This window comes from Oreochromis aureus, linkage group 20 (genome assembly GCF_013358895.1).
Source record: "Oreochromis aureus strain Israel breed Guangdong linkage group 20, ZZ_aureus, whole genome shotgun sequence".
Classification (NCBI taxonomy): domain Eukaryota; kingdom Metazoa; phylum Chordata; class Actinopteri; order Cichliformes; family Cichlidae; genus Oreochromis; species Oreochromis aureus.
In genome coordinates, this window is record NC_052961.1 from 8645247 (window position 1) to 8672678 (window position 27432).

At 40.4% G+C, this 27432-nt stretch overlaps 1 protein-coding gene across 6 annotated transcripts in view; it reads left to right on the forward strand.

The window, feature by feature from the left end:
- Positions 1–2970: 2970 nt before the first annotated feature.
- Positions 2971–27432, forward strand: part of hspg2 (heparan sulfate proteoglycan 2) — a 94838-nt gene continuing 70376 nt past the window's right edge. For all 6 annotated transcript variants that reach the window (XM_039604040.1, XM_039604042.1, XM_039604043.1 and 3 more), the window contains exon 1: positions 2971–3380. In XM_039604040.1, the coding sequence (XP_039459974.1) occupies positions 3312–3380 (69 nt within the window). In that variant the 5' untranslated portion in view covers positions 2971–3311. The remainder of the gene's footprint in view (positions 3381–27432) is intronic.

Sequence of the window (27432 nt, forward strand, 5' to 3'; positions counted from 1 at the left end):
AACACATTATTGGCCGTATTTTGTTGACAGAAATGATAGAACAGACACAGGGCCTATAAAATCAGCAAAGCTGTATAATTTCATTTAAAAAATGTTAACATAATCCAGTGGTTGTTGATCTGAAGGGTAGGGACACGGAGCTATTGCAGATGGGGCAAGAATGAGAATAAATTATAATGTTACAACCTTAAAATGACTAAAGTTAGTGCAGATGCTAGAGAGGAAGTTACATTTTTGGTATATATATATATCAATATGTTTGGGTATGTGTGTGTGTGTGTGTGTGTGTGTGTGTGTAGAGGGAGAGAGAGAGAGAGAACACTCCATAAAACGCCCTTTCAAACAGTTGTCTGGTTTCTTTAAATTCCTCTGCAAATGTTCAAATCCCTATGGTGAGGGTCTGTTTTGCAATATGTTTCACTTTCAAAGTGGATGTAACAACAGACTGTAATTTTGTAGGATTATCAGAGTTGCAAAATATGTTTTTACTTATTGCTTGTTTACTTCTTTTAATATTTTCTCATTTTTAAATGAACTTGAGTTCTCTTAGCAAAATATTTACTATATAAAGTCTTGATGTCTTTGTGACATGTAGCTTTTTACATGCGGATAATCAACTTGTAACCTGCAAAGTGACTCTGGAATTACTCTCATTTCCCATCTTTCTAATATACCAACAGCATTTTTTAACAAAACCGGACGCTTGGGACTTATCTGGTGCAATCGAAGCAGAGGACAGGGAAAGATATGACATACATATTATGATGAAATGAAAAAGATTGGTACGAGCCTCCTGTGTGTGCTCCAACTTCTTTCAGTATAACTTCATTTGCATCAGGCTCCAAGGGGCGTTGACCCCCACTGAGAGAGGAATCATTTCATTTTCTCTGGCTGGTCTGCTGGTTTTTGGCAGCTGCTTTCTGCAGCTGAACAGTCCAGCTTCACTGTATTACAGTTACAGTAATATCAAAATACATAGAAACAAACAACACTCTTAAGCTGCACATTTTAAGGGTCAGACACAAAAAAAGAGAGACTTGATCTTAACTTCTGAATAGTTTTATATGCATTGTTTATTTACTTCTCCAACTACAAAATAAAACTCTCAAAGGCATGAAATTACATACAAGGTATATATTCTCCTGGCATTATATGCTTCATAAACATGCTGCTGAAACAGTAGTATACTTTATTGAACACCAACACATGTTTGTAATTCACAGAGGACTCGGTTGGTGTTTCCAACACAGCCACAAAACAGACAACTATCCTAAACAGTTTGTTGAAGGTTAAGTTGACTTTGAGGCCTATAATAATGGGTTAAGGCATTTTTTTACTTAACTTTTTTCACATGACTTTTCCAGAACTTTTCTGCTGACTGCAAGCAAGGGAGTAGTCCTTAAATCACACCACTGTGGTCAGTGAGATGCCTCTTATAAACAGTCAGACCAGTCAGACCCAGAAATAAGCTGCCTCTTGTATCCAAGAGGCAAGAGGGGTCTACAGAGCACTGGTACAAATTCCTGCTCTTGGAATAACTGCAGCAGTCTAGGTGTCATTTATCCTCTATGGTGTAGCTTTTAGTTTATGTAACCGCGGTGTTTTGTGGTATTACAGTATAATAAAGGAGTACACTGAGTAAAAGTTTGGGAGTTTATCATAACTTTCAGCAGTGTTTCCCAACACTTTTGGCATGTGACCTCTGACAACATAAAACAACTTAAATCCCTTGTCCCTCCTTGCATGTATCTCAAACGTGTGATTAGGCACTGCTGGCTCTACTGTGAGGTCTCTGGTGTATCTACCCTTCCCCACCTTGTTTTGTTTTCTTTTGACATCTTTTTGATATTCCAAGATGAGACACAGAATTGATTTTTTAGAAGACTGCTTTTGTACAGTAAATGATTCGACTGTAAAAACTGGATAGGAGCTCAGTGGTGTCAAATTCGATAGTTGCCAACCAAACTTGATGAGCCCATTTTGTTCATCTACTCTTAGTCTATTTTCATGAGCAAATTGGAGCAGCTCATCTCTGTCTCTATTCAGGGTTTAGCTTTTAATTGGCAACAGCTGCCCTTTCAAACCTCAGAGTGATAGAGTATCACTCTTTTACATGGTTGGATGCAGACATCCAGTCCTTCAAACAGCTACTGACTTCAGTCCTGACAAACAAGCTTATATTTGGGACGTGTCTCCAGCGGCACAGCACACAGCAACGCAGGGCAGTTAAATGGTTGTTTGTCTTACTTGATTCTTAGGTTTATTTGCGTCGCTGCCCTGGGAAGTCGGTGTGCTGCATTTTAGAACTCCAGTAGAGGGCAATAAAAGCCCAAATATATTGCCATGAACTGAAGCGACATATTTTTCATAAACTCTGCAGCAACACTTTTATTTTCAAACCAACTGAACCACTGACTGCAAACACGTGGGCACTCTTCAATGCTGTAACTGTTGTCAGTAAATATTGCTACTCCTAAATATAAATAAATAAATTTGTGCCCCGAGGGCATGAAAAGTGAAGGACTAGCATGTCACCCAGTAGGTAAAGACAAATAACAGATCCCTTTAGGTTGGGTGTTGTTCCTGAAACTTTTTACTTATTTCTGGATAATTCAGATGTGTAGTTGGTTTAAAAATAAACAAAACGTAAGTCATATGTCAAATATGTGCTACAATAAAATGGGGTAATTAACTACACTTTTACACTTCTCCTCATTTAAACACGGATTAGATGGTCAGTAAGTAGTTTTAATGCACTTTAGAATTTCATTTTTGAATTATTTTATACTTTAGGCATTTTGACAGCTCATATTATATAATCGTTTTACTTTTGTTCGAGTAAAGACTTAAAAACGTCCTTCCCCACCACCACCACACACTTTATTCTAGGTGACGTCTCTCCACAGTGGGATTAGTTGTCCTCTCTTTGAGCACTCCATGAATTCCATTCCGCCTTTTACTTTTCGGCAGCGCACTCTCCGCACAGGACTTCCCATTGACTTTGCAAGACTGCATTCAACCCACCACAAGTCCCAAGTTTCGGAGTGCACGGGAGAAGAAGCCCCGTAGTGTCGATCTTTTTTATTTGCGTAATCTTTTAGAAAAGAAAAAGAGAAAAAAACACGAGAAGGGATCCGTTTTACCTGTTGATGAAGTCCCACCGGGCGTGGGACGCAGAGGAGCAGTCGGGTTTCTACCCAGAGAAGAAAAGTCTGAACTAGGTGCACCGTTCCAGTGGCCAGGAGGCGTGAAGGACCCTCGTATTCCCCCCTTTCCCCCAGCATTTACAGCCTGTGCTGGGTCGGTGGAAAATGGGCACTCTGACCACTTCGATCTGTGGACTTATCCTCTCTTTCATACTCACATCGCAGCTTTTTACTGTAAGTGAGCTCAAACTTTCTCTTTACGCTTTCATTTTACTTTTAAACTCCCCACTGGCGACTTTATGCATCAGTCGCTTATATAACTCAAATATACAAACCATTTATCCCCCCAAAAAATCAAGTTAAAGTTAAGAAGCAGTGTCTTTGTATCCTATTAAAGCCAAAAAAGGTCATCTGTTGATAGCAGTATTCATTGTGGGTAAATGGTGTGGCGACTGGTTGCTCACATGCAGGTGGGCTGTATAACAGAATCCAGTCAGCATGAACTGTAAAGATGCTTTTAGAAGTAATATGACAAACTAGAAGCTCCGAGCCGGGCTAAGTTTGTCCATAGAAACAAGCTATTCATAGTCTCCCTGGAGTACTCAACTCCTAAACCTTCTCAAACTTTGTGAGGCTCCATTTTGCGTGGCCTAGACTTTCTGTTATAACTAAAATATGCAAAGTTTTTATAATGATTAAAAAACGGAAATAACAGAATTCTGTGGTAGTTGGTAGTTTGTGTCTTCTCACATTTAGGCTGAGTGTTTTATTCTGTCCTGGAGAGCCTGAAATTCTTGAGAATAAAAGATGCAGGTCGCTTGAGGGTGATGGTCTTTAAGTTTTCAGTAATGTTATTCAAAAGGGAAAAAAATGCATTCACCTCTACATTACCATTGCCATGTATTCAAGAGCGACTGCAGGTAGAACAATGTGCTGTACCTATGCCTGCTTTCACTCAAGACAGCAGCCAGCAGCTATCTTTATTATAAAGTCATTTATTGAATATTTGTTCTCTTATTAATCTCTACAGTTTTTAGCATCTAAAACTGGCTTGGTATTGCTCATTTTGTCCATCTGAGAGCAAACAACAAATGAAGGGAGCAAATCTGAAGTCGAAATATTTTTGCTTGGTAAATGACTAACAAATGACTGTACAGTCCACACAGTGTTGAATATATATGTTTGATTAATTACTGATATTGCAACCTAAGAAATGGTTTGTCTTCTTGCTTCTGTGTCTGTGCTGTGAATCATATAGAGGATGACCGTTACCGGGCGGCTGAGAATAGACTGCCCCCACCCTTTGCAAATCCCGTCTGGTGTCTCACCTTTATGCCCTCCAATAAACAGAGCTGTCACGATTGAAATATCTGTGACACCTCTGTGTTGATTTGATCTAAACCAAATCCTTTTTGAATGATGGGACATAGTTGCACAGGCCAGCAGACATAAGTCTTTCACATGCTGGACTTGGAGTGTGTGAGCAGTGGTACGCCTGATGTTTGAAAAGCTATAGTGTTGAAGTTTTCATGACTTTAAGATATATTTTACATCCGGTGATGCCATGCTGTTGAGCACTGAGCTTTTCTTTGGAGTGGCAGAACATGTATCGCCTGTGTCTTCAATGTCAGCATAAGTTATGTATGTTCAATATCATCGATCTGTAGAAGTCAGCTCCAGAGGGCTTATTATCATCTGTTGTGTGCTGTCACTGAAAGGTAACATGAGATGGCCTCTACACTTTTACCACAGCCTTGACTGACTGTTAGGCCAACAACACCAGCATAATTGAATTATCTGTAACCGCAAACAGCATCTGTTTCTGGTATTATGCCTTTGAACTCCAGCAGGCTAACTGTCTCTTGATTCAATTAAGCACACGCGCGGACTGGTGTTACTACGAGATCCTCCTTCCTTCGTGCTGGAATGTCAGCTTCATGCACAACAGCTCAAGACAATCAAAGTCAATAAAAACTCAGTGGGTGAGAGTTATCCATTAAATAAATAAATAAAAAAGAGTACCCATATCCCACTGTGAACAAGCAGCAGTAAAAGTGTGAAGAATTGTGCGAACCAAACATTGATGCAACTTCATATTTAATAAGAAACAAATGATGACTGTTTTTTCATTATGTCTTTATTAAGCATATGTAAGCTAGGGAGGTCACTTGGCTTTCTGGGGTATGACATCAGACTAACCGTGACATTACCACTGACAATTTTGGTACTGAAATTTCTCCCAGTATAGACTGTCATAAGTGTCCCTTGACTTCATTCGGGGCGGCGGGGGAAGGGCAGCTTGGATCGCTATGACTACATAGTCTGAAGCGTGTGTGTGTCATTGGTCTGAATTGTTGTCTTTTTCTGCTGCGTGTAACTCGACCCCTTCTTCCCCCTACTAAGTATTATGCAGTGACAGTTTGATTCGATGGTGTATTCAGTTTGTGCCATGCAGTCTTGTTGATGTGGTCGGTCCGTCTGTGTGGTGCTTTGTCATTTCAGATCCAGCTACCTGGTGTTTAATTCCCATTCAGAATCAATGAGGACTCTGGGGAGTTGAAAAGCACAGCAGTGCAAACACCAAATCCACTCCATAGTTTGAACAGTAGGGAAAGCCTGCCCCCTGGACACATTCACATAATTGCTTGAAGACTAGGTTTGGTAAACACTGCGTTGTTGAATTATAGTCCCAGGAGAGAGGCCATCTTGGCTGATGGGACAATGCTGCACTAAATTGGCCCACCCCACCCTCAAGCACATTGGCACATATGGAGAGCAGGCCGGGAGGCTGGCATTTGTTGACTCTGCAGCGAAGTGTGACTTGGGACGGTATAGAGGTCAAGAGGCGAGGGCTCTGAACCTGGCTCTGTTTCACAGTTCAGCAGAGTTCCTCATTATTTATTCATAGCCTACATTAGCCACTGCTGCCCACTTTCCTGAACTTTTCACATGTTTGTCTTCACAATCAGTCGTGCTGCTTTGATATAACTTTTTCATTGGCCTGACACGTCCTTGGTTGCTTTTCCACCTCACAGAGCTTCTCTGTGAGGGTTTTGATTGAGTCTATTGATAATTACAGGTTGAACAGACATGCATCACAGCATTTACATTTCCAGTTACTCTGAAATATTTCATGAACTATGATTTTGCTATCAGGACCCTTTGGCTTTGTAACTTGTTTGATGAGCTCAGTCTTGCAGAATCAGTGAATTCCTTAAAATCCCTTCCTAACACTCATTTCTGTAGACTTGCCTTTATGTAATGAAATTAAATCTGATGTGTCTTTACTATCTGGTCTAAAGCTCGCAGCTTTTTAGTTTTTCATTGACTTTTTACCTATTTAAAATCACCCTGTTTGCGATGCTTTTTAAAGTTTCTCCCACGGCTTCAATGTTCGCCTCTCTGTTTAACATTTCCCTTTGAGGTAGCTTTTTCCTCTTGGCATCCAGAGATGACAACAGCCTAAAATATGCTGAAAATTTTGGCATACTCTTTTATCAATCTACAGGTTAATCTCACCGCACATCTGAAGTTAGCCACTTTGTTTGAGTTTTTTTTTAAACCTTTGGTTTGCAGTAAATGTAGGTTATTATTATGGTGTTATTCCTAGAATCTGGTTTGTGTATTTTATTAAAAATGTTAGTATCAAGTATATTATGTGTTCTGAAATACAGATTTATGCTGCAAAAGTTGCTTCAAACCCTTAGGTTGATAACATTTACAAGGGTGTTTTACTCCACCCTATCCTCTGGGCACACCTTCACACAGACACTTACTAATGTCTTTTCATAATACTCTGTGGTTCTTGGCTGTAGAGTGCTGTGCTTTCATGCCCAATGTCGCTTCATGTCGGACAGAAGAGCCAAATCCAAACACAGCTGCACCTCAGCTGGTACAGCAGCAACATTGTGCATGTGCTGACATGAGACTCTGGTACTTTGACTACTGCTTGTTATAGCTAGAGCCCTTTCTTTCCACTCAGACCTGTTCTGTGTTTCCTCCTCTGAAGAAGTCATGCAGATGGCTTTGGTTCAAATCACCGAATCACATGTATATGTCATAGTCAGACTGATGCAAAGCTTCTATCTGGGAAAGTGCAAATCTACATTTAAATCTGATTTTAATTTAAAAAACAAAACAAAACAAAAACTTTCCATACCTGAGTGTTAAAAGGTGGCCTATCATAAGTTATCATTCCTTTCTCTTATTATCACATTTGTTTTTTTGTTCTTTTTTGCTCAACACACTACTGAACATTTATAAATAGGCCCAAGTTTAGTCTAATTACTCCCTAAAGTATATTTGAGCAACCAAGATTCCTAACACTATTGCTTCACAGTGAAGTCTGTAATTTGACCTGATTTTCACTGTAACAAGTACTTAAAGGATTCCTTGACCAGAATCTTTAAAAGGCGTGATCACTCTACATTTGATATTGTACATATCACTCTTCATTCCTGAGTTATAGAGCCACAGGTGCAATAAAACCGGCAGAGTTCATGGTGAGGTCAGCACTGTGACCACAAGCAATAAAGATTAGTAATGGCCAAAAAGTAACTCAGGGCAGTGAATTACATGTCTGATTTTTCCCCCCTGCTATTCTAACACCTTCATTCATAGTCTTTACAAAACGAAGTGCATCAAAATATGATAGATATTGTCATTTCAAATTTTAAGAAAGAGATCGATTGGTTCAGTTTGGGGAATGGTTAATACCAGGTGTTATTTTGCTCCAGTGTTTGTGGAATTAATTCATTTTTGCGACACAAGCAAGTTTTTTAAATTGCTGTTCTTTACTGCCAGTGATAACTTCTGTGGAAATACTGAGCCCTAAATCTAACAAGCAAAACAAAAGGTTTGGAATAGACTGGTAACAAGTCTGTGCAATTCCCCCATCTCAAACAGTTGTCTTCAGTCTTTTCACTGGCTTTTCTGCGGGCTGGACCCAAGCTTGCACTTATTACAGATTCATTGAAATGCTAACTTTACTGTATTGCACTCTCCCTTTGAAGGTGGTCCATAGTCTGTGCCCTATTGAATCTGCCATTGTCTTTTCAGAGGGAGTGATGGGAAATCACTTCCACTTTTTGGTTAAAGGGGCAGCTCCATTGTCTTGTTTGTTCCCTCCCAACATATAGAAGTACTCTGATGGGACCCCCTGCCCTTTTTATCAATTGCATGTTGGTGTGTAGGAAACAGAGCATTTTTTCTTTGGTACCTAACAAAGGTAAGAGATTGTTATCAACCTTTTACCCTTTTTTCTTTAAAAACCCGGTTTGTAGCTGACATCCAGTTAAATGCTTATAAAAGTCCAACCCAGTGGTGTCTTATCAACTCTGAGTTCTCATTCTCTGAGAGCTAACCTTGGCTCCACTTCCACTTACTCAGCAGCAAGTCTCTACATGTGATACAAAAAGGCTTCCCCATTTGCGAGACTTTATTGTAAGAAGATGCAAATTCACCACCTAAGCTGCTGTTAAACCCTTAATATTCGCAGAGGGAGGTCGGCAAGTGGAATTCGGCTTTGGGGGTTTGAATGACTCACTGAAAGGTAAATAATGGGCAAACATTGGCTTCCCCTTTCTGCCAAGTTTTATTTAATTCAAGTGTGTTTTTGTAGGCAGTAACTCAACCCTGCTGTCTTTTAGCAGGCTAATTAGGATACAGGCAGTGGAAATAAGCTTCCGCCAAAGGGTTGCTGGACTCTCCCCTAGAGCTAGCCAGATAGTCACTTGAGGTGGTTTGGTATCTGATTAGGATGCTTCCTGGGTGTCTACTGGGAGGAGGCCCCTTGACAAATGCACGACACGGTGGAGAGATTACATCTCTCAACAGGTTTGGGAACCCCTCAGTGTTCCTCCGGAAGGCCTGGAGGAAGTGGCTACAGAGAAGGCCTCTGGGCATGGAGGGATGGATGGATGGATCCATAACAAATATTTTTAGAAGGAAATAATTATCTTATTAAAACACATCACATGCAAAGCAAGAACAGTGCTGGTCCTGTGTTGCTTTTATTTTATGAGCACCAACTGATGAAGATAAACTTTTGAGTCATAATTAAAGGTCTAGCCTCATTCTTTCAGTATGACATCAGGTGTTCCAATGTATCTAAGACATTTATAACTGTCATTATTGCATGAAATATTAAAAGTCAGCTGTTTTCAACATCAGTTATACAGAGATTAGTGATTGAATAAACACCGGGGATTATTTCAACCGCAAACTTGCCACTAAATCATATGCCTGCAAAAACAAGCCGATTCGGACATGACTGGGTAAAATTGATACCTTTTGCATGCAGCACTTCACTTCAAGCCACTCCTGCTAAAGTTTGATTATAACTGATAATGGATTTTTTGGGCCTGATACAGATATTAGGTTTCAAGGAACGAAAAATCAGTTGCTGGATTTTTTTTAAATAGATGTACATATGCAAACTATTTATTGTAATTATATTTATGTTTCTTTAACTTTTCAATATATTTTAGAAACTTGACAACGCATGGTTCAGCACCTCCAACTATGATCGGCAGTGATCCTCTGCTGCGTGTGCTGCAGAAAATGCTGAAAATTGTAAGCAATGGAAAATCTATGTGACAATACAATGTCTAAACGATATCTTTTCTGCATTACTTTCTGTATTTTCTAACACGAGGACCACATTACATCTGGTTTTACAGAGGAATTGAGTTCTGGTGTACTAGGCCTCAGCTGTGCCCCACAATAAATCTACAGAGACAGGAGAGGACCAGTTTGGTGTGTGTTATCACGTCAGCTGTTATCCCACAAGACATAACAACTCTTTTGCCCGATATAAACACATGCTCACACAAGGAGAAACTTTTGTTCTCATGGGAATTTTCTTACTTATTTTTTTTTTACTGCATGTCCTTTTTCTGCAACCTTACTTGTAGCATGTATTGTTCAAATCTCCAAATCCTTTCACCTTGCAGTGGAATGAACATTTACAGCAGATCAGATTTGCTGTAAAGAAGTCATTTCTATCCTCCTATCGCACACCCTTTACTGCAAGAACAAGGAAAGCAATTTGGACAGGACAATTTGGTCCATAATGAGATATTTTCAGAGCTTTCTGAAAACAAATGGGTCTGTAGTTAAGTGGTTTCCAGCGCTCCATTGTTTTAGTGCAATGGCTTGTGATGGTCTGAAAGTTTTGTCCCTTGCTGAGTCACCATCCTGTTGAGGAAATAAAACCTTGAATTATCTACAGAACAAGAGGACCCCGCTTCCTCTGAAGCAAAGTTTACCCAGGCTGTCGTGTGCACAGATGTACCTCTGTGTGTGTGTGTGTGTGTGTTACCACGTAAATCCGTTTTTTAATTTATAGCTAAAAATCCCCACAAATTGAAGTCTTTGACATTGTCCTGGATTTCTGCATCTTCAGCGTCTCTCCTCCTTGAACCTTTTTATCGTGCATTGAAGACACAGAGGCACATTTTACAAGTTTTTATTTCTTGCACAATGAAATTGACTTCGCTTGTAGTGTCTCTTGGCTGGTCACAGCTTCTAGTTGCAAAGCTGTACTGAAGGTCTTATTAGTTTTTATAACTTGGCACATAACAGGCAGGAACTAAGGATTAATGAATTCCCCTGGACCTAATTACAACCAGCACAAGCACTTGTTGTTTTTATTTCTTCTCTCTCAGCTAGTATATGACTTTTGAATTTCCATCACAGCATGTTTTAACTGAGTAGCACTGCTTGGGTGAAAATATTTTCCTTCCAGGTTTGCAGCTTTTGAAGATGTGTTATCCCCACTGTAAGCCAAACTCTGCTGTAATGGAAAAAGACATTGATAGCCACGCATACATATGCACGTACACTATTTTTAATGAAAAGTGAAAATCGCTCACAGGTTAAATAAATGTAAAAGTTATATATATTTCTACAAATTAAGGGACTTTCAGTGAACCAGAGTTGACAAAATAATACACCCTAACCGCATATTTATTGTTTATTATAACCACATTTATTATACAGTGGTCCCTCGTTTATCATGGGGGTTACATTCTAAAAATAACCCGCCATAGGTGAACTCCGCGAACTTTGTTTTTTACAATTATTATAGTTGTTTTAATGGTGTAAAACCCCTCACTACACACTTTGTACACTTTTCTCACACAGGCATGAACATTTTCACACTTTTCTCTCTTGTTTAAACACCCTCAAAGTTCAAACCGTCGTAGAAAAATAAGTCCAGTATTATAGAAACAAACCAAAGCTCAAACCCTGTTTTCAGGTCCAGAACATGGGAATAGAGCGGCTGCGAGAGAATTCAACATTAATGAATCAATGGTATGGAAGTAGAGGAAGCAAGAAGAATGAGTTGAGTACAGTTTGACTTATCTGACTGTTTTGTTTCGCTTAATGCGCCTTATAATCCAAAAATATGGTAACTTCTACCTTCCTTTAGCATGTCCAGAAGTCCAACTTTTTGTGCGATGGTTAGCATCTTCCTCTGCCTTTTGGGTGCTACTGCAGGCGCCTTTGACGGTGCAAAACGTTTCGTCGACATTGTTGTGTTTGTTAGGGAGAAAACTTACAAGCATACAGTACAGCACTTCAGAGTAACACTGCTAGCGATCGAAGATTTATGTAAATTTGAGAAGCTGAACACATTCTGTACTGTACAGAAGACACGGCACGGAGGAGATTGCTTGACAATGGTCTACAGCCAATCATGATGCAGAACACAATGCGCTGTAAAAAAAAAAAAAAAAAAAAGGCATGCAAAATTGCACAAAAAAAAAAATCTGCGAAACAGCGAGGTCGAGAAAGGTGAACCACGTTATAGCGAGGGACCACTGTAATTGCAAACATAATAACAATAATGAATATCAAAAGTACTGTAAGCATACAAACTTTTAATGCATTTAATAGAATTGGTTAAGGTTTTTGAAGCCCTGTTCTGATCCCTGAGATGTGCATTTTCGCTGTCACCCTCTTGGTTTGTAAATCCAGATGTGATGAGAGATCTGACTGTGAAACCACTGCAAATGAGCATATCCCCAAGTGGCCAAAATCTATATAATGGAATTTAACACTTGGTAGCTATTGTAGGTAACAGGACAATTAACCAGACATGTAGCTGAACTGATAATAAATAAACAAATGCTCTCAGTTCCAGCAAGTGATGTAGGGTATTAACATGATGAGACATGATCGTTAGTGTAATAGCTTTACATTATACACTCATCTGCATGTAAATACATGTAGCAGTGAAAGTCATAGTATTGATAAGCAAAGAATGTCAGCCCTTTAGGTGGCGGAGAGTTTCACTAGATTAAAATCACAGCTTCTTGCTGGAAGCTATCACCACTGAGCCCTCTAATTATTTTCAAGTACACTTCTCTTGAAGTTGTTCCAGATCACCCTCTAAAAGAAGCTGAGAAAAACTTTTTAGATTTTATCTTTTTTCTTGTGGTGTATTGCCAACTAACCCCCGCACCCCCCAACGGACACGCCCAAATATGAGAAAGGCTTCTTAACCACCATGCTGACTAAAGTAGCTAAGCATCTATCATGTGCCCTGCGGCTCGACAGTGTGTACCTGGCAGGCCTATTCAAACTGGAGGTTGGCCTTGTAACACAGTTGGTAGGGCAAGGAAATGTTTGTGGTTTTAAGCCAAAGTGGTTGTATATAATCTTCTCTCCACCCAAACCATCTGTTGAGTCCGTGGAAGGAGAACTGATCTAAATAAATAGTCAGCTTAAAAAGTTTGTTTATTTACTCTGGACTGTTACAGCCTCTCAGTCAGAGATGGCACAGTCAGAGGATATAGAAATGCAACAGAAAAAACACATTTAAAAACCCAGCCCACTGTTAATTTCTGACATAGTGGATGAATGAGTCAGCCCATGTTCTCAGTTAAGACCACAATTCACAACAAGTAGCTGGTGACCACCGACTGTGCCTTTGCAATACCACATCAATAAAGACTGAGTTGCAGGAAGGGCAGCTGTTGAGTGTCACTTTTTTTAAAAAAAAATTTGATTTTACACTTATAGGTCAATTTTAGATATTTTTCTTGATCTCTTTTCATGAACCAAAGAGGTAAACTTATTGGATTTTTTAATCTAAATTAAAAATCTCGGTTGCCCTTGATGTTCTTTCTATAAGCATCAGATACGGTAAAGGCCTCACTTTTTTGTTCTTCGTCATGCAGGCAGCATCTCAAGCCAAGTCAGGCAATTATTCCTTTAAGGGGGGTAATTAAATGGTTCTTCCCCTGAACTAAGGGCTTGAGTGATTTATGTGGACTGTGAACACATTGAGGATGTTCTTTAAACTGTGTCATGATGAAGAGCCACTGTCTTTCCTACCAGGCTCCACCTGCTGAGGCTCTGTTATGACCCTGTCATGGGTACAAGGGGTGGAGATGGGGGCACACAGGGAATAAGATTTGGCCCAAACACCAGACTGCAGTCAGATTCTCTGGCACAGATGTCAGTCTTGCCTGCGGGCACATGGTTAACCTCAGTCTGTTGATTCAACTGTGCTTTCCCAGTGCAGGGATAATGGAAAACAAAATTTGAGAGTGATAACAGTAGAACGAGAGTAGAGTTGTTATTCGTTCCTATTTGTTTACTGGAATGAACTGACCAGGCAGGCGAGGATTAGGGACCAATCCCCTCTGGGTGCAGAGGCTCAGCGTTGTTGTTGCACCCGTTGTAATATTCTTGTAATATCTCATACCCAAACGATCTATAGATTAAATCTACATAACAATTGTCATTTAACCATAATAAATGTCCTGATGTAGAACTCTCCTGTCTGACTGTCAGGTCAATCCAGTTACGTTACAAAAAAAAGAAAAGAAACAAAGAAGTTGTACATTTCATTGCACGGTACTTTTGTTAGCACAAAGCGTCGGTACTAATGTTTAAACCTTCTCGGCGCTTTAAACGCACTGTATGAATCATAGATTTTACCACTGTAAAGCGCAATGTCAGGCATTAGCCATGCTCAGTCTGAGACATTTTAGAAAGGACTAGGAAAAACAGTCATTTACAACCAAACTCTTTTTAGATGCAAGTGACATCCATCTGGGTTGGTATTTTGATCTTTGTGAATACTTTTAATTGCAGTCTCAGGACTCATGAATCATCAGTTACCTTCCATCCATCTTCTTACGCTTATCTGGGGCCGGGTCGCGGGGACAGCAGCCCAAGAAGAGAAGCCCAGACCTCCCTCTCCCCAGCCACCTCATCCAGCTTGTCCGGGGGGAACACCAAGGTTCTAGTGTGTCCTGGGTCTGCCTCGGGGCCCTGCTCCCAGTGGGACACGCCCGGAACACCTCACCCAGGAGGCGCTAAAGAGGCATCCTTGTCAGGTGCTCGAACCACCTCTGGCTCCTTTCGATGTGAAGGAGCAGCGGCTCTACTCTGAGCCCCTCTCGGATGGCCGAACTTCTCACCCTATCTCTAAGGGAGATACCAGCCACCCTTCAGAGGAAGCCCATTTCCGCCACTTGTATCCGCAATCTCGTTCTTTCGGTCACTACCCACAGCTCGTAAGCATAGGTGAGGGTAGGGACGTAGATCGACCGGTAAATTGAGAGCTTTGCTTTTACACTCAGCTCTCTCTTCAGCACAACAGACCGGTAGAGCGTCCGCATCACTGCAGCCGCAGCACCAATCCATCTGTTGATCTCCCGCTCCCTTCTCCCGTCACTCATGAACAAGACTTAAACTCTTTCACTTGGGGCAAGAACTCGTGCCTGACCTGGCGTGGCACTCCACCCTTTTCCTTTTCATCAGTTACATTTAAAAAAACGCCCCAAAAGTTGTTAACTTTTCTCCAAAAGAAGAATTAAGAAGTTAAACTTAATGATTAATGAGTTTTCCTCATCCCACCAGAACACTGACAACATGCCACTTAGATTAATAATTCATGAATTCAGTAATAACCTAATAAAGGTGCACAGGTACTCATAGGTGAAAGGGTTGTGAACTCATGCATTTGTGCAAAAAAAAAAAAAGAAAAAAGACTTGGCTCATGTGTTTCATGGCTCAACTATGAGGAGCAACAAATTTATTATAAATATGATTATATACTATTTTTATTTTCTCAAGGATAGCAGGCATTGTCAGTAATTGCTCATCTTGCTGTTGTTCTGCCTCCTGGGTAGGAATTAAGCAGATAAAAGAGTGATGTGACTACTTTAAAAATGCAAGCAAAAGAAATATTTGTATTATTAGATTCTTATTCATGCAAAGGTTGTGTTGTTGCTCGTTTTATGAAGAAGTATAGCTTTATTGTAAACTGTCACAAAGGTCACAGGCAGTGATGTAATCACCCCGGTGAAAGCTGGGTCTTAAATGATCCTTATTCTGCTGTTTTTTCCCCCTGAAAGGTCAGCAGGCTTGTGCTGACCTGTCCATTATGACAGTGATGAGTCACACACAGAACAGGCTGCAGTTAGTTTCACTGGCTTCTCTCATATACCTGACGGGTTCACTTTGCTGATTAACCACCACTGCTCCCTGTGTTTTCATAAGAACACACAGGGCCCCTTGCCTATAATTACCTTTTATTATAGTAGGAAATAGATCCCTCACATCTGCTACCAATGAATGGGCAGGTTAGCCCTCCTGCTTTCTTGTATTATTGCTTAAAGTCCTGGCATACAGATGTCTTTGTAGGTGTGAGCATGCAGTCAAATTAGGGCCTGTTGGTGAATTATGAGACAGGTGAAATTCATCCGTCAACAATTAAAAGGTAGATACTCCCAGACTTTGTTTACGGTTGTCACATGTTGGCCTTCAGGTTTGTTGTCTGGTTGGAAGATGGCCAAAAACATCTTTAAGTCTTTGATATATATGTAAATCTTCTGCAGCACTGATTTAAAACATCACGCTCTGAGATGGAGCAAAATCACAAACAGGTACAGGTGTTGTGAAAGGTAAATGGATCCAGATGGCCAACATTAGGATTGTAGCCCATTTGATATATTCCCATATGCACAGTGAACAATGAGTTGTTGTGGGAAAGCGGGGTGTTTTTATATTTTAGTCCTAGTTAATAATACATCAAGAGCACAAAAGTATTACTTAATATTTTGTCACTAATGTAAAAACATACGTTTGCTGCTTGTTTGTTGCTCCACTGAGTGCAGAGGTGTCGAACTCCAGGGCCGTTGTCCTGCAGGTTTTAGACGTGTCCAGCTGATTTAAATGGCTAAATTATCTCCTCAACATCTCCTCTTGATGTTCTCCAGAGGCCGGGTAAAATAATTAATCATTTGATTCAGGTGTGTTGACCCAGGGTGAGATCTAAAACCTGCAGGACACCGGCCCTCGAGGCCTGGAGTTTGACACCCCTGACTTAGTGAATCAAAAATGGAATTATTACTCATTATTACTCAACATTCCATGTTGCACATTAGCAATATGCAATGAATAGTCTGTCTTCATAGCTGACTAAGTTTTTTGCTGTTTTGCTGACTAATGTAATTTGTTCTGAGTGAAGAGTTAAAAAGATACAAATATAACTTCGAGCTAACATCAGCATAAAACATCAGCATAAAATTTGCACTGATTTGCGATATCACCCTAAGTGAATGACTGGTCAGTGCAGTGGTATCAAAACTGATATTGCCTAATATTACATTTTTTAGCAACCACCATGGCTGATATGGGTGATCTGTGGGTTTTACCTTAACCCTGTTTAAACTGAACGCACAGATTGTTTATGTTTTTATACTATGGGGATATTTGCTGCTCCCGATGAAAGTGACGTGCTAAATTTTCCAGCACACAGTACGAACTTGCTGTTGCTGTTTTTGTCTGTTTACACTATAGTTACTGCTGCATTTAGATATTGTCCTGCTGCGAACACGCAGGCACTTTATTTTTGGATCTATCTTGTGGAGGAAGGGTAGGTGAAGTAAAGGAAGTGTTTAATTTAGCTCAGGGATTTTATCTGGATCTCTAAGCGTAAGATCCAGCAGGCGTGGTTCTTTCTGGGGGAATTCCTTCCTCTAAGTTCATCAGGGAAAATGTAAGACTTTATCAAACTCAGTATCTTTACAATTATATGTTTTTACTTGTTTACTTTTTTCTGATCTCTGTGCATTTGGTTTGGCAGATGTGTTTGAAATTTTGACATTTAGTGACTAATTTTATTAATTTGTTTGTGTTTCAGAGGGACTCATTTACTTGTATTTATCGGTTTGTGTATCATGACAGCTCAACCCACATCAGTACCTGCTTTTTCGCTTTTGCATGATGGACGGGTGACTGATGACTCCAGGGAAAAAGTCTAGACAGGAACATTCCCAGTCTATGTGCATTAATATACTGAAGCTTTCATTGCTGATACAGTCAGTAACAAAATACAGAATGTCACAGCTTTTAAGCATGACTCATGCTGAAAGGTTTTACCTGAGGTTAAATAGGATAAGTAGTCTGAGATAGGAAAAAACATTAAAGGCAATGAGAGAATACAGTAATAATTACTTTATATTGCCATTGCCACCAATGTAAAACCATAAAAGCAACGGATAAAATGAAGAATATGTATAACTTTTGTTTTTGTGAATGCAAATGTTGCAAGAAAACTCAACAAGATCTCAAGAGGCCCTAGTTGAGGCCCTTGTTGACCTTGGACAAAAGTAATGAATGGACTACTGTTTATCTCCTGTCCAACAGCTTTTCCCCAGCCTTCATTCATAACCATATCTTCATCCTGCACTCTCTGTTTGCTTATCCAAAGTCTGCACTGAGACTTACTAAGGTTTGAGCTGGCATGGATTACCATACTTGTTGCTAAAGCTGGACGCACTGAAACACTATAAGGAACTCCTTTTGCAAGTGCTCAACTTTTAGTTAGTTTGAGCAAGTAGCTTTTTACTCAGTTAATTCACACCATTAACAAAGGAACTGCCAAATCACAATAGAATTAGAAGACATGTTTATGGCCTTTTAAAGATCTAGAAGACTTCAAAAAGATAATAAAATAATACAAAAAGGAGACATAAGACCATCACAAGTGTTTAACCAGAGCAAGCCAAGTAAACTAATCCTATTTATATGGTTGGATCTTTCTTTCCGGCCAAAACAGAAGCTCTTTACACCTGGGCAAATCCAAGGAGTCTCTGGGATTCCCCTGATCCTTCTTCTTGAACCATCCTTCAGGAGATAAGCTGTTTTTTGGCAAGTGCCCTGCCCATTGATCCTTTGTCAAGGAGTGACAGAGGGAATTTAAATCCAGAGAATAAAACTATGATTGAAAATAGTGAAGGCCAGTCAGGCTGAAGGCATTTTATGTTGTGGGTAGTGGGTAGCTGATTCCCTTTCTCAGGCCAATTGCAATAACTGGCTTTAGGAATGTTCACATTTCTCTGCTTTAGGCTGTGGTTAAAGAAGTGAAGATTAGGATTTGCCTCTATCCTTGGGTTGTGGGAAATAAATGACTTCCTTCATCAGACAAAGAAGACAACCTGTGGGAAAGTTCCTTGTTATACTGAAGCTTAAGGGCCACATCTCTGCTAGGCAAGCTGTGGGTGGATTTGCCTTAAAGCATTCATGCCTATTTTTGGTCATTTTGCACACTGTCAAAACAAACAAAAAAACCTAAATCACTTTGTTCTGCGCAGAGAAAAAAAGGAAAGTGAACCAGAGCTGCTGTCTCTTGCCTTCTAACTGAATCACTGTCAGAAGCTTACCAATTTAAAGAGATCTTCAGTTAATTTTCATGTGCTATGCAGATGTGGGCGTGCCACTATGCTGAGCAATAGTTGGCTGTGCCTTCTACCTCTCACAGGGTTCTCTCAAACATGGCTTTCTTCTGTGTTTATTGGTTGCTTTCCCGGCCTAACCTCAGATGGGAGCGTAAGGGGCTTGCCAACTGCTGCAGCAGATTGCCTACTGTAGTACCCAACCTCTCTGATGATCGATCTGGAAACTGCATGTGTAGAGTTTTACATAAGCAAGAGTCTCACACAAAAGCTTCTTTAAAGTTGCTGGCCAAAAAAAAGTCAGGAAAGTAAGCACGACTTGAATATCCTGAACTTCTGTAATAGCTAGCTCTGCATAATATGGAGTGACTAGCAATTTTTTCCACTTCTAATTGTTATTTTTTATTCAATTAACATCTAAAACATTAATGAAAGTGATGGAAACAACAAGAAACAGCTCAGCGATCTGAAGATGCCCCTTACACCCTGTTCTCCAGAGGCCCTGCAGGGCCTTTGGAGGGGGGTGTAATAACACCTGCAGCTACGCAGCTCCTGAGGTATTTTTATCCCCCCCGGAATTCCACTTCTGTTCTCCGCGTAGATCTCCCGTCTAAGCTCATGGGAACTCACTCAGTGATGATCCTTGACATAGATTTAAACACCTACCTCACCATTTTTCATTCACTCTTGCTGACATAGCTCATTGATTTATGTAAGCACACACTTCCAGCTTTGAGAATTACTAGCTGCATTAACAATTATTTTTGTCAGGGTGATGTTAGTCATGAGCAGCTGCTGTTTCAAAAACTAGTGAAATTGAATTTTTAACCTTTACCACATCTCCCAGTGGACGAGAGCTGTGTGCTCTTCACACTGGTGTTTTGAACCAGATCCAACCAAGCAAGAGCAGATGACTTGGAAAATATGCTGACATTTGGAACAGAAATGACAACAACATAAATGGCTTTGGTGCTGTGGTACTGGTTTATAGCACTGTTCTATCAAAACATACTGTATGCAAATGGCTGAGAGGATTCATAGTAGAGGTATTTGTGATGACTGTCTACTTGAGTTAATGTTCAGTCACAGCTTTTTTTTCATGTGAATAAAGTTAATTAATCTGCTACAGAGTTTAGCCTTAACCTAGGCACAGTTGGGCCACCTTTACTTAAATATCCCTCTAATTTTACAGCAGGTCTTTACATTTAGTAAAGTTTTCTTTTTCGCTGTTTTCACACAAGTGCATGTTGATATAGACATTAAACCTTTCATCTCACCCATCATGCACACCAAATGAAGTAGGGATTTCATGCATAATCAGACAGCAGGAGTACTCCCCAAGCAATATTAGAAAAAAATGTAACTACGGTAACAGTTAATAATGTTTATGCCTGAAGACAAAGATGAGTTCATCTGTCGCCGAAGTGTCAGATGATCTCGATTGCAAATTGCCCATTACTAATGGTTCCTAGTGTTAATATGTTTCAAATTTCTTCTTAATTGCTGGCTGTAGGTAGCAAGACCATGATACTCACATCAATATTTATTTTATAATAATTTTAACAACTAGAGAACCCCTTTCGTGCTTGTTTGTGTGGGCTGTGATGAAAGCTAACCTTTTCTTATTGCTCATGGATATTTTGCGCTGTTCGGCAAGTAAGGCCAGATCAGATTTTTCCTACCATGCTCCTTGTCTACTCCCACTTTTGGTCTTTCCGTGGAGCGAAGGTTTGCCAAAACAGCTGCCAGGTAATTTCCAAGTTAGAATGGAGGGGCGGGCTCTTGAAAGGCAAGGTTAACCTCTGAATTTCTCCTCTCTTTGCACCCTTTGATGATTTTTGTCAACATCAGACAGCAGTGTCTTGTTTGCTCTGCAGCACAGAACATCTGGAGGGGAGCACAGCTCTCTTTCATGCTTCAACCCTATTATGTTTATATTAATGGCATAAACAGCTGTGGAAGAATATTTTGTTCTCACAGCCCATCACTTCAGTAGACCTAATATAGGCCTTGGCAAAGCTAACAGAACTGTACTGTTAGTAGTGTTGTGGGGGGGAAAAAAAGAATAGGAGCAGGACTTTGATGTGCAGATGGTGTCCAACAAAGACAGGTTTTATTGTGATGTTCTGAGCTCAAAGTGCATCTTAGGTCTCTGAACAAGGACTGTTCAAAACTCACAGTATGAGATGCTTACATGTTGCAACTGCCTTTCATTCCAGAAACTTCACCATGGTTCCCTGCAAAGCCCAGTTAATTATGAGATTGCCATCCCAAAGAGCATGACCTTGGGAACTGGTGGAAAGTGGCTTCACTGACATGAAACTATTCCCTAAGGCTCGGACGCCCGGAGGTCATTCCCTTCCTGGCAAAAGCCTATTCTGCTCACAAATTCAAGAGTCGGTTATTGTCAAGATGCAAATCTTTACTTTCTGCACGTCACTGAGAAGCTGTGGATGTGTTGCGGCTCTAAAGATTAAATTTCAGTTGTAGAAATGGTTGCATGAAGTGCCTTTCCTACATGGTACAATGGTGATATACACAGTGTTGTGGAGAAAAGTGTACTGGGCAAGCTGGCAGACTGATCTAGCTTTGGCCTGTGATTATGTGGGACATTGTAAGTGTGGCCAAGTCAACAGGTGGTGTCAGATTAGTTGGTCCTGAGGCGAGAATAAGCAAGAGAGGAAGCGAGGAGGGCAACTCTACTGCATTCAGTGTAGGGAAGCCATCAAACAGGTGTTGGCACTTCCTTTCTAAAGCTTAGCTAGAAAGCAAATCTTTAAATCAACTCATCATAATCTATGTTTAAAAAAGACATATTTTAAGTCATGTTAGCACCTTGGTTCTTGGGTTGGTAATGCCAGTCTGTTGGCTTGCCACTTTCTTCTAAATTAAAATATCTTAAAAACTTTACACTGGATTTCTGGGGGATTTTGTACAGGCATTCACCCTCAAGAGGGTAAAGCCCATGGACTTTGTTAATCCCCTGACTTTTCCTTGTTCACCACTTTAAGGTTGACATTTTTTCTTTTCTAGTGAAATTCCTCCACAACTGTGATGAGACTTACTGTGAAGCTTGGTATATATAGTCATGTGGAAATATAATCAAATGATACAGTACAAATATGTACAATGTATCACTAACTGCTGCTCCTGTAAGGAAAACACAAACATACAGCACCAGAAACACAGAAATTAGAAAATACACAGATACATAAATCAACAATCTTTTTCTAGTGTGAGTGAGAGAGAGAAACAGAGAATTAAAATGCCTGTGTCTTTGTCACAAATGTATGAGGGTGGGAAGCCACCATAATGCCCTTCATCTTGGCGATAACCAAACGCCCATCCCAGCAAGGGAAGGAGGGCCAAAGGGTGAGAGTCCCAGACGACCAGAGGCACGGTCAGGCGACACTGCTAGAGGCCAGCCACCCTGATATTTGTCTTGAAAAGGGTCCCAGGGACCCAAAAACCACCCCAAACCCAGCATTGCCGTGCAGGGCCTGCACCCGCCACCACAAGCACCCCAGGCCCCACATCCCAAGACTGTTAGACATCACCTACTTCAGTCCTCCACTGCCACTAACCGAGGCAGACTCACACACACTCCAAAACCACAACCTCAGCTCTCCGGCCCCTAGAAGGTCACCAGACACCTGTAGTCCCAGAGACCATCCTCATCCATCGGCAAGGCAAACAGTCCACTAAGTAATGGAATTGATAAGTGGGGACCAGAGAGAGACAAATTCATCCAGTTGGTATTTTAAAGAGGCAGACATTCTCTAAAGACTAATGTGATCAAGAAGTAAATTTCTATACTGACTGATACATAAGCTGTTTTTTGATTTCCAGTTCATTCGAATAGTTTTCTTGGCGATGGATAAGGAAGTAAGGAGTATATCTGATGTATTTGCTTCCATATGTCACCGAAGATGCGCAGCTTGGTGAGGTTGGGATACCGCAACTAAACCATGTGGATAGCTCTTCACATATCCTCTGCCAGAATCTCTGGACAGGCCTGCAGGACCATATATCTCAGCAGAGTTGTCTTTGCAATAGGTGCATATTAGTGTGTAAGGCCCATTTGGAACAGCCTTTGTCCTGTCTGGTGTGTTCTGTAGAGAATGTTGTATTGTATAAGTTCTTTTAGTCATTTTGAAGGTGTTTAAGCCTATTCGTGTCCAGAAGTTTTGATCTGGACAAATGGAAAGATCTCGTTCACACTTCACAGTTGGGATGGAAAGTGACTTGTCAGTTTTAAACAATATCTTATACATTTTTGATAACCATTTGGGGTACAGATGTTTAAAATTGTGTTACCCAAGTTGGCGTTTGTAGATTCAGTTGACTGGTTTTGAATATTGGATGGACTTCAGTTTTCAGACATTCAAGAAATTCGCCTTTGCTGATTCTATATTTTCAACATTCGGAACAAATATACTAGCGATATAAAAATCCATATTTTGAATACATAATTAAGTATTATAAATCTGCCTTCTAGATGTGTAATATTGTTGCTAACAGTGAAGTTTATTTTTCTGCTAATTAATTTGGCTACGCCTCTTTGTTTTGAGTTGTAACAGGCTGAGAACGTGTGAGGGAACTGTGGAGAAGTGAGTGTGTGTAAAAGATGTTTTGGACATATGGGTCTCCTGTAGAAAGACAATGTCTGCCTGTAAGTCATTTAATCGGTTAGTAATTTTAAGCCTCTTTTCCCTGGAACCGATTCCACATGCATTCCATGAGACAAACCTCAGGGTGGTCATGTTTAAACTAACTAGTGGAGTGTTGAATGTTTGCTAAAGTTGTGTGTGTGTGTGTGTGTGTGTGTGTGTGCATGCAGATCTGTCTGTCTTGTACGGGTGTTTATGTGTCTGTGCTGTATTTTGGTGGGTGTGTTTGGTATGGCTGTGTATGTAACTGTTGTGTATGTTTATGTTGTAAATTGCAGCACTGATGGTAGAATATACATAATGCTGAGTGCAGAAGAGGGGAAAAGATGTGAAAGGTGATAAAGGGAATAAGACTTTCAGTGACCTAAATTCAACAATAATAATGATAAGGAAAAAAAAGTCAAAGGTGGACAGTTTTTTGTCTATCGACTCCAAAATGTCCACCATGTCGCTGGTCTGTGGCGAAGCTGGCTCCGGTGAATGTTCTGGGCCACTTCTTTTGTAGACGGAGCCTGTCTGTTGCTGCGTCGCGCCTTGTTTGGTTTCCCTATAATGATGCGCTCGAAACACTCATCAATAAAATACTGCAAACTGTCCAAGTCTTCTTCGCCGTCCTCCAGAGTGTTGCAGTCGATTGAAATATGTCTGTAATTCTTATTTTTATTACCTTTAAAGCTGTCAAAGAGTAAATTGGCAGAGAAAGTTAGTGACAGAAATGTTTGCAGTTAGTGGCACATTATGTTCAGTGCTGCCGAGATTTTCGTTTCATCTTGCGATATTACAGCATAGCTTTCTTCATCTACCTTCCCTTAGATTAGCTCCTTTATTTCATTAAAATTTACCGTATCCTCTGCTCACCCTTGAGTTAATAATAGTGGAATGGCTGTTTTGAAAATTATCGGCTACATTGTAAGGTAAGTACTGTACAAGGATATCAATAGTTTTTGTATTGTATATCTACTGAGGCTCAATTTGATATTTGTCCTGAGCTTTTGCTTGTTTTAGAGTCATCTAGATGCTCAGGATACTCAGATCTCTGATCTCTCCTAGTTCCCCAGTGGGAAGAAAAGCAGGCTTCTTAAGTGACACAGCAGTGCTTTCAAAGGGGCTCTTTCTGTTATAAATAAACAGGCCAGGGCCGGCCAAGCTAGAGCTGCTCTTCCCCTCTGAGCTGCTACAGGTCTCAACACCTCGCCTGTCAGCTGTCGTCTGGGGGAACTGGCCTCTCTGTTCCCCTACTCCCTGTAAGACACTCTCAGAGATGTTACCGGAAACACATGCACTATTTTCAGACCATGCACTGCTGCAGTGTTTATGTTGTGACATGCATCTCAGGTGGGCAAGGACTTGATGGTGTTTTTGCAGTCGCCTTTTTAAGTATTCTACTACTGTTTGTGTTCTGCCCATGAGCGTATAAACATTCATTGGCACATTTTTCTCACAATAAGCGCACCAGGAGCTAAACCTCCAATCCAGTAAAGTCAGCTTTCTCACTAACCGCACTGGCCTATTAAAACAGATTAGTTTAATTCCTGGCAAAACCAGTAGGCTGATAACTGTTAGGCAGTGTATGCATGAATTCCTTTATACCTGCACCATACCATTGCAGGGGGGGTGATTGCTGAGCTTTTGTTCATTAATGTTGGGGTTACTCAGGACTGACCATTGAAAAAGGAGTGTCTGTCTAGGTGGTCTGTTAATGCAGCATCCTGCTGGGGTGATAATTGAAAAGACTGTTTCTCTTTAGGTGTCAGTTAGGTTTTCACGCCTAGGCTTATTTGGGGGGAATGTGGTCATGCTATATTATCCCACCCACATTGGGAATGCAATATAGGTTTTGAAATGACTTTCATCTACCTAAAAAAATTTGAGAAAATCAGTGTTTATGCAGTTTTTTGATGATTTAATATAAAGTCGTATGCTGTATGTTTAGTCCAAACTCTCAACAATACAACATAAATAAAGAGTAAAAGTAGCAAGGCTACACAAAGTCCACGTCTTGTCATTTTGCTGTCACTGAGGCTGACAAAAAGACCATTAGAGATAGGATTTCGTTTAGCATTAGGCTGGGGTATCTTGTTTCACGGCTGGTTTGCAATCTCTGCTCCATGTCTGGTCATGGTGTCGCCAGGCTGACCTTTTAGCCTGAAATACAGTATGTTATCGTGACTCACTCCAATTTGCGAGTGATATTGTTTTGAACCAATTCAAATTCACACAAAAAGAAAAACATTTTAACCCATGTTGAATATCTAACGATGTAGTGGAATCAGTTAGCATCAGTCACATTTAAAGCACTTGAGCAGACTAAAATAACAGGCATGAAAGGTGTAAAAGTAAATAATATTTGTAAGCATGTATTCAGTGATGACTCCTCCATTTTAATTCTATGAGAAAAACAAAGGAAAAACTCATCACCTTTTCCAGTTGCCTCCAGTGCAGACATCCTTTCTCATCCTGTTTAGCTGCACCATGTACACAAGTCCATACAGGCTGGATGCTTATTTTGACATGCCTCCCTAAACAGTGAGGGTTGGTATAAAGGGAAAGGCGTGTGTGTGAGGCTGTGTGGCAAATGCTGGCCTGAGGCCATATATGCTTGCCACATGGAATGTTTGGCCCTCCTATAAAGGGATAGACATTAGATAAAAGCAGCAGACTGAGGCTGGGATCTTACATGCTTGTGGATGACAACAGACTGTTGCAGAAGCAACTGATGAATAATTTTTCTTACATATTATGCTGCTTGTGCTAACATCACTGTTAAAATTTACTCACTCAGACCCTAGTGGATGTAAAAAGCATAACTCTGGTATAACTAATACCTTAACTGGTCTTGAGCAATAGTTATCCAGGTTTTCTGAGGTTTTTCCATTTTTTCCATTTTCATTTTTAGTCCAGTCTTTGTACCCAACCATTTTCAGATGATTTTTATTTAGCCACTTAATGCTAATCTATGAATCATTCACGCTAAAAAAACCCCCCACCTAACCCAATTTTGAATTGTATCTTTTCCATTGCAATGCAATGCTTCTTATTGCATTGCACCCTGCAGCATCATTCTCCTAATACCAGAATATAACTGAAGCAGAAGATGGTCAAGCAGACACTCCAAAAATGTGTTCAGAAATGTGGACATATGCTATTCTGGGCCCCTTCCTTCTCACTGCTGTTCATCTCTTCTGAAAAAATCTGGTGTGTTTGTTCCACCCACAGCATTAGTCACTGAACACTTTAAAAAGCCAATCTGTGAATAATGTCAAAGGGCTCCTTAAACTTCCTTCCTGTCCAGTCACATTAGATTAAACCATGTAGAAATACCAATGCATTGCTGAGTGCAGAAGGGCCACATTGTGCAAGTGCTTTATCCAGTATAGGGGCTCAAGTAGAGGTTTACTGTCGGAACTGGTAGTTTGTCAAATCACAGACCACTCCTACACAGGTTAAATGTAGAAATTTGTATTATTCAAACATAAAAATCCTGCCCTAGTGACACAGATTTGTAGTCAGATCATTCCTTTGCACACCTTTGTAGGTGTGCGAAGGAACGGTGCTCTTGGGCTTATCTCTTTTCCTCTTTTTCTTTCATCACTCTTTCACAACACTCAGCCAAGCATGTTGTAAAACCTCCCTCATATCTGAAAACAGCAATGTTTCGAGATTAGTAGATTTAGCATCTTAATTTTTTTTAACTGTAGCATGAGAATCATGTATTTTCTTTTATTCTATCAGTAGCTTTTTTCATGTTGTTTTCTTTGTATGCACATACAACATATTTTTACCTACTGTAGTAGACCTGATCTAGCGTAGGCCTGCTTGTTCACAACACCTATTCCTCAGATAACAATGGGTCAGCTAAAGGGAGTTCAACGACTCAGCCTGCATTGGTGCCTGGTTGTGCTTGGTTGACCCTTT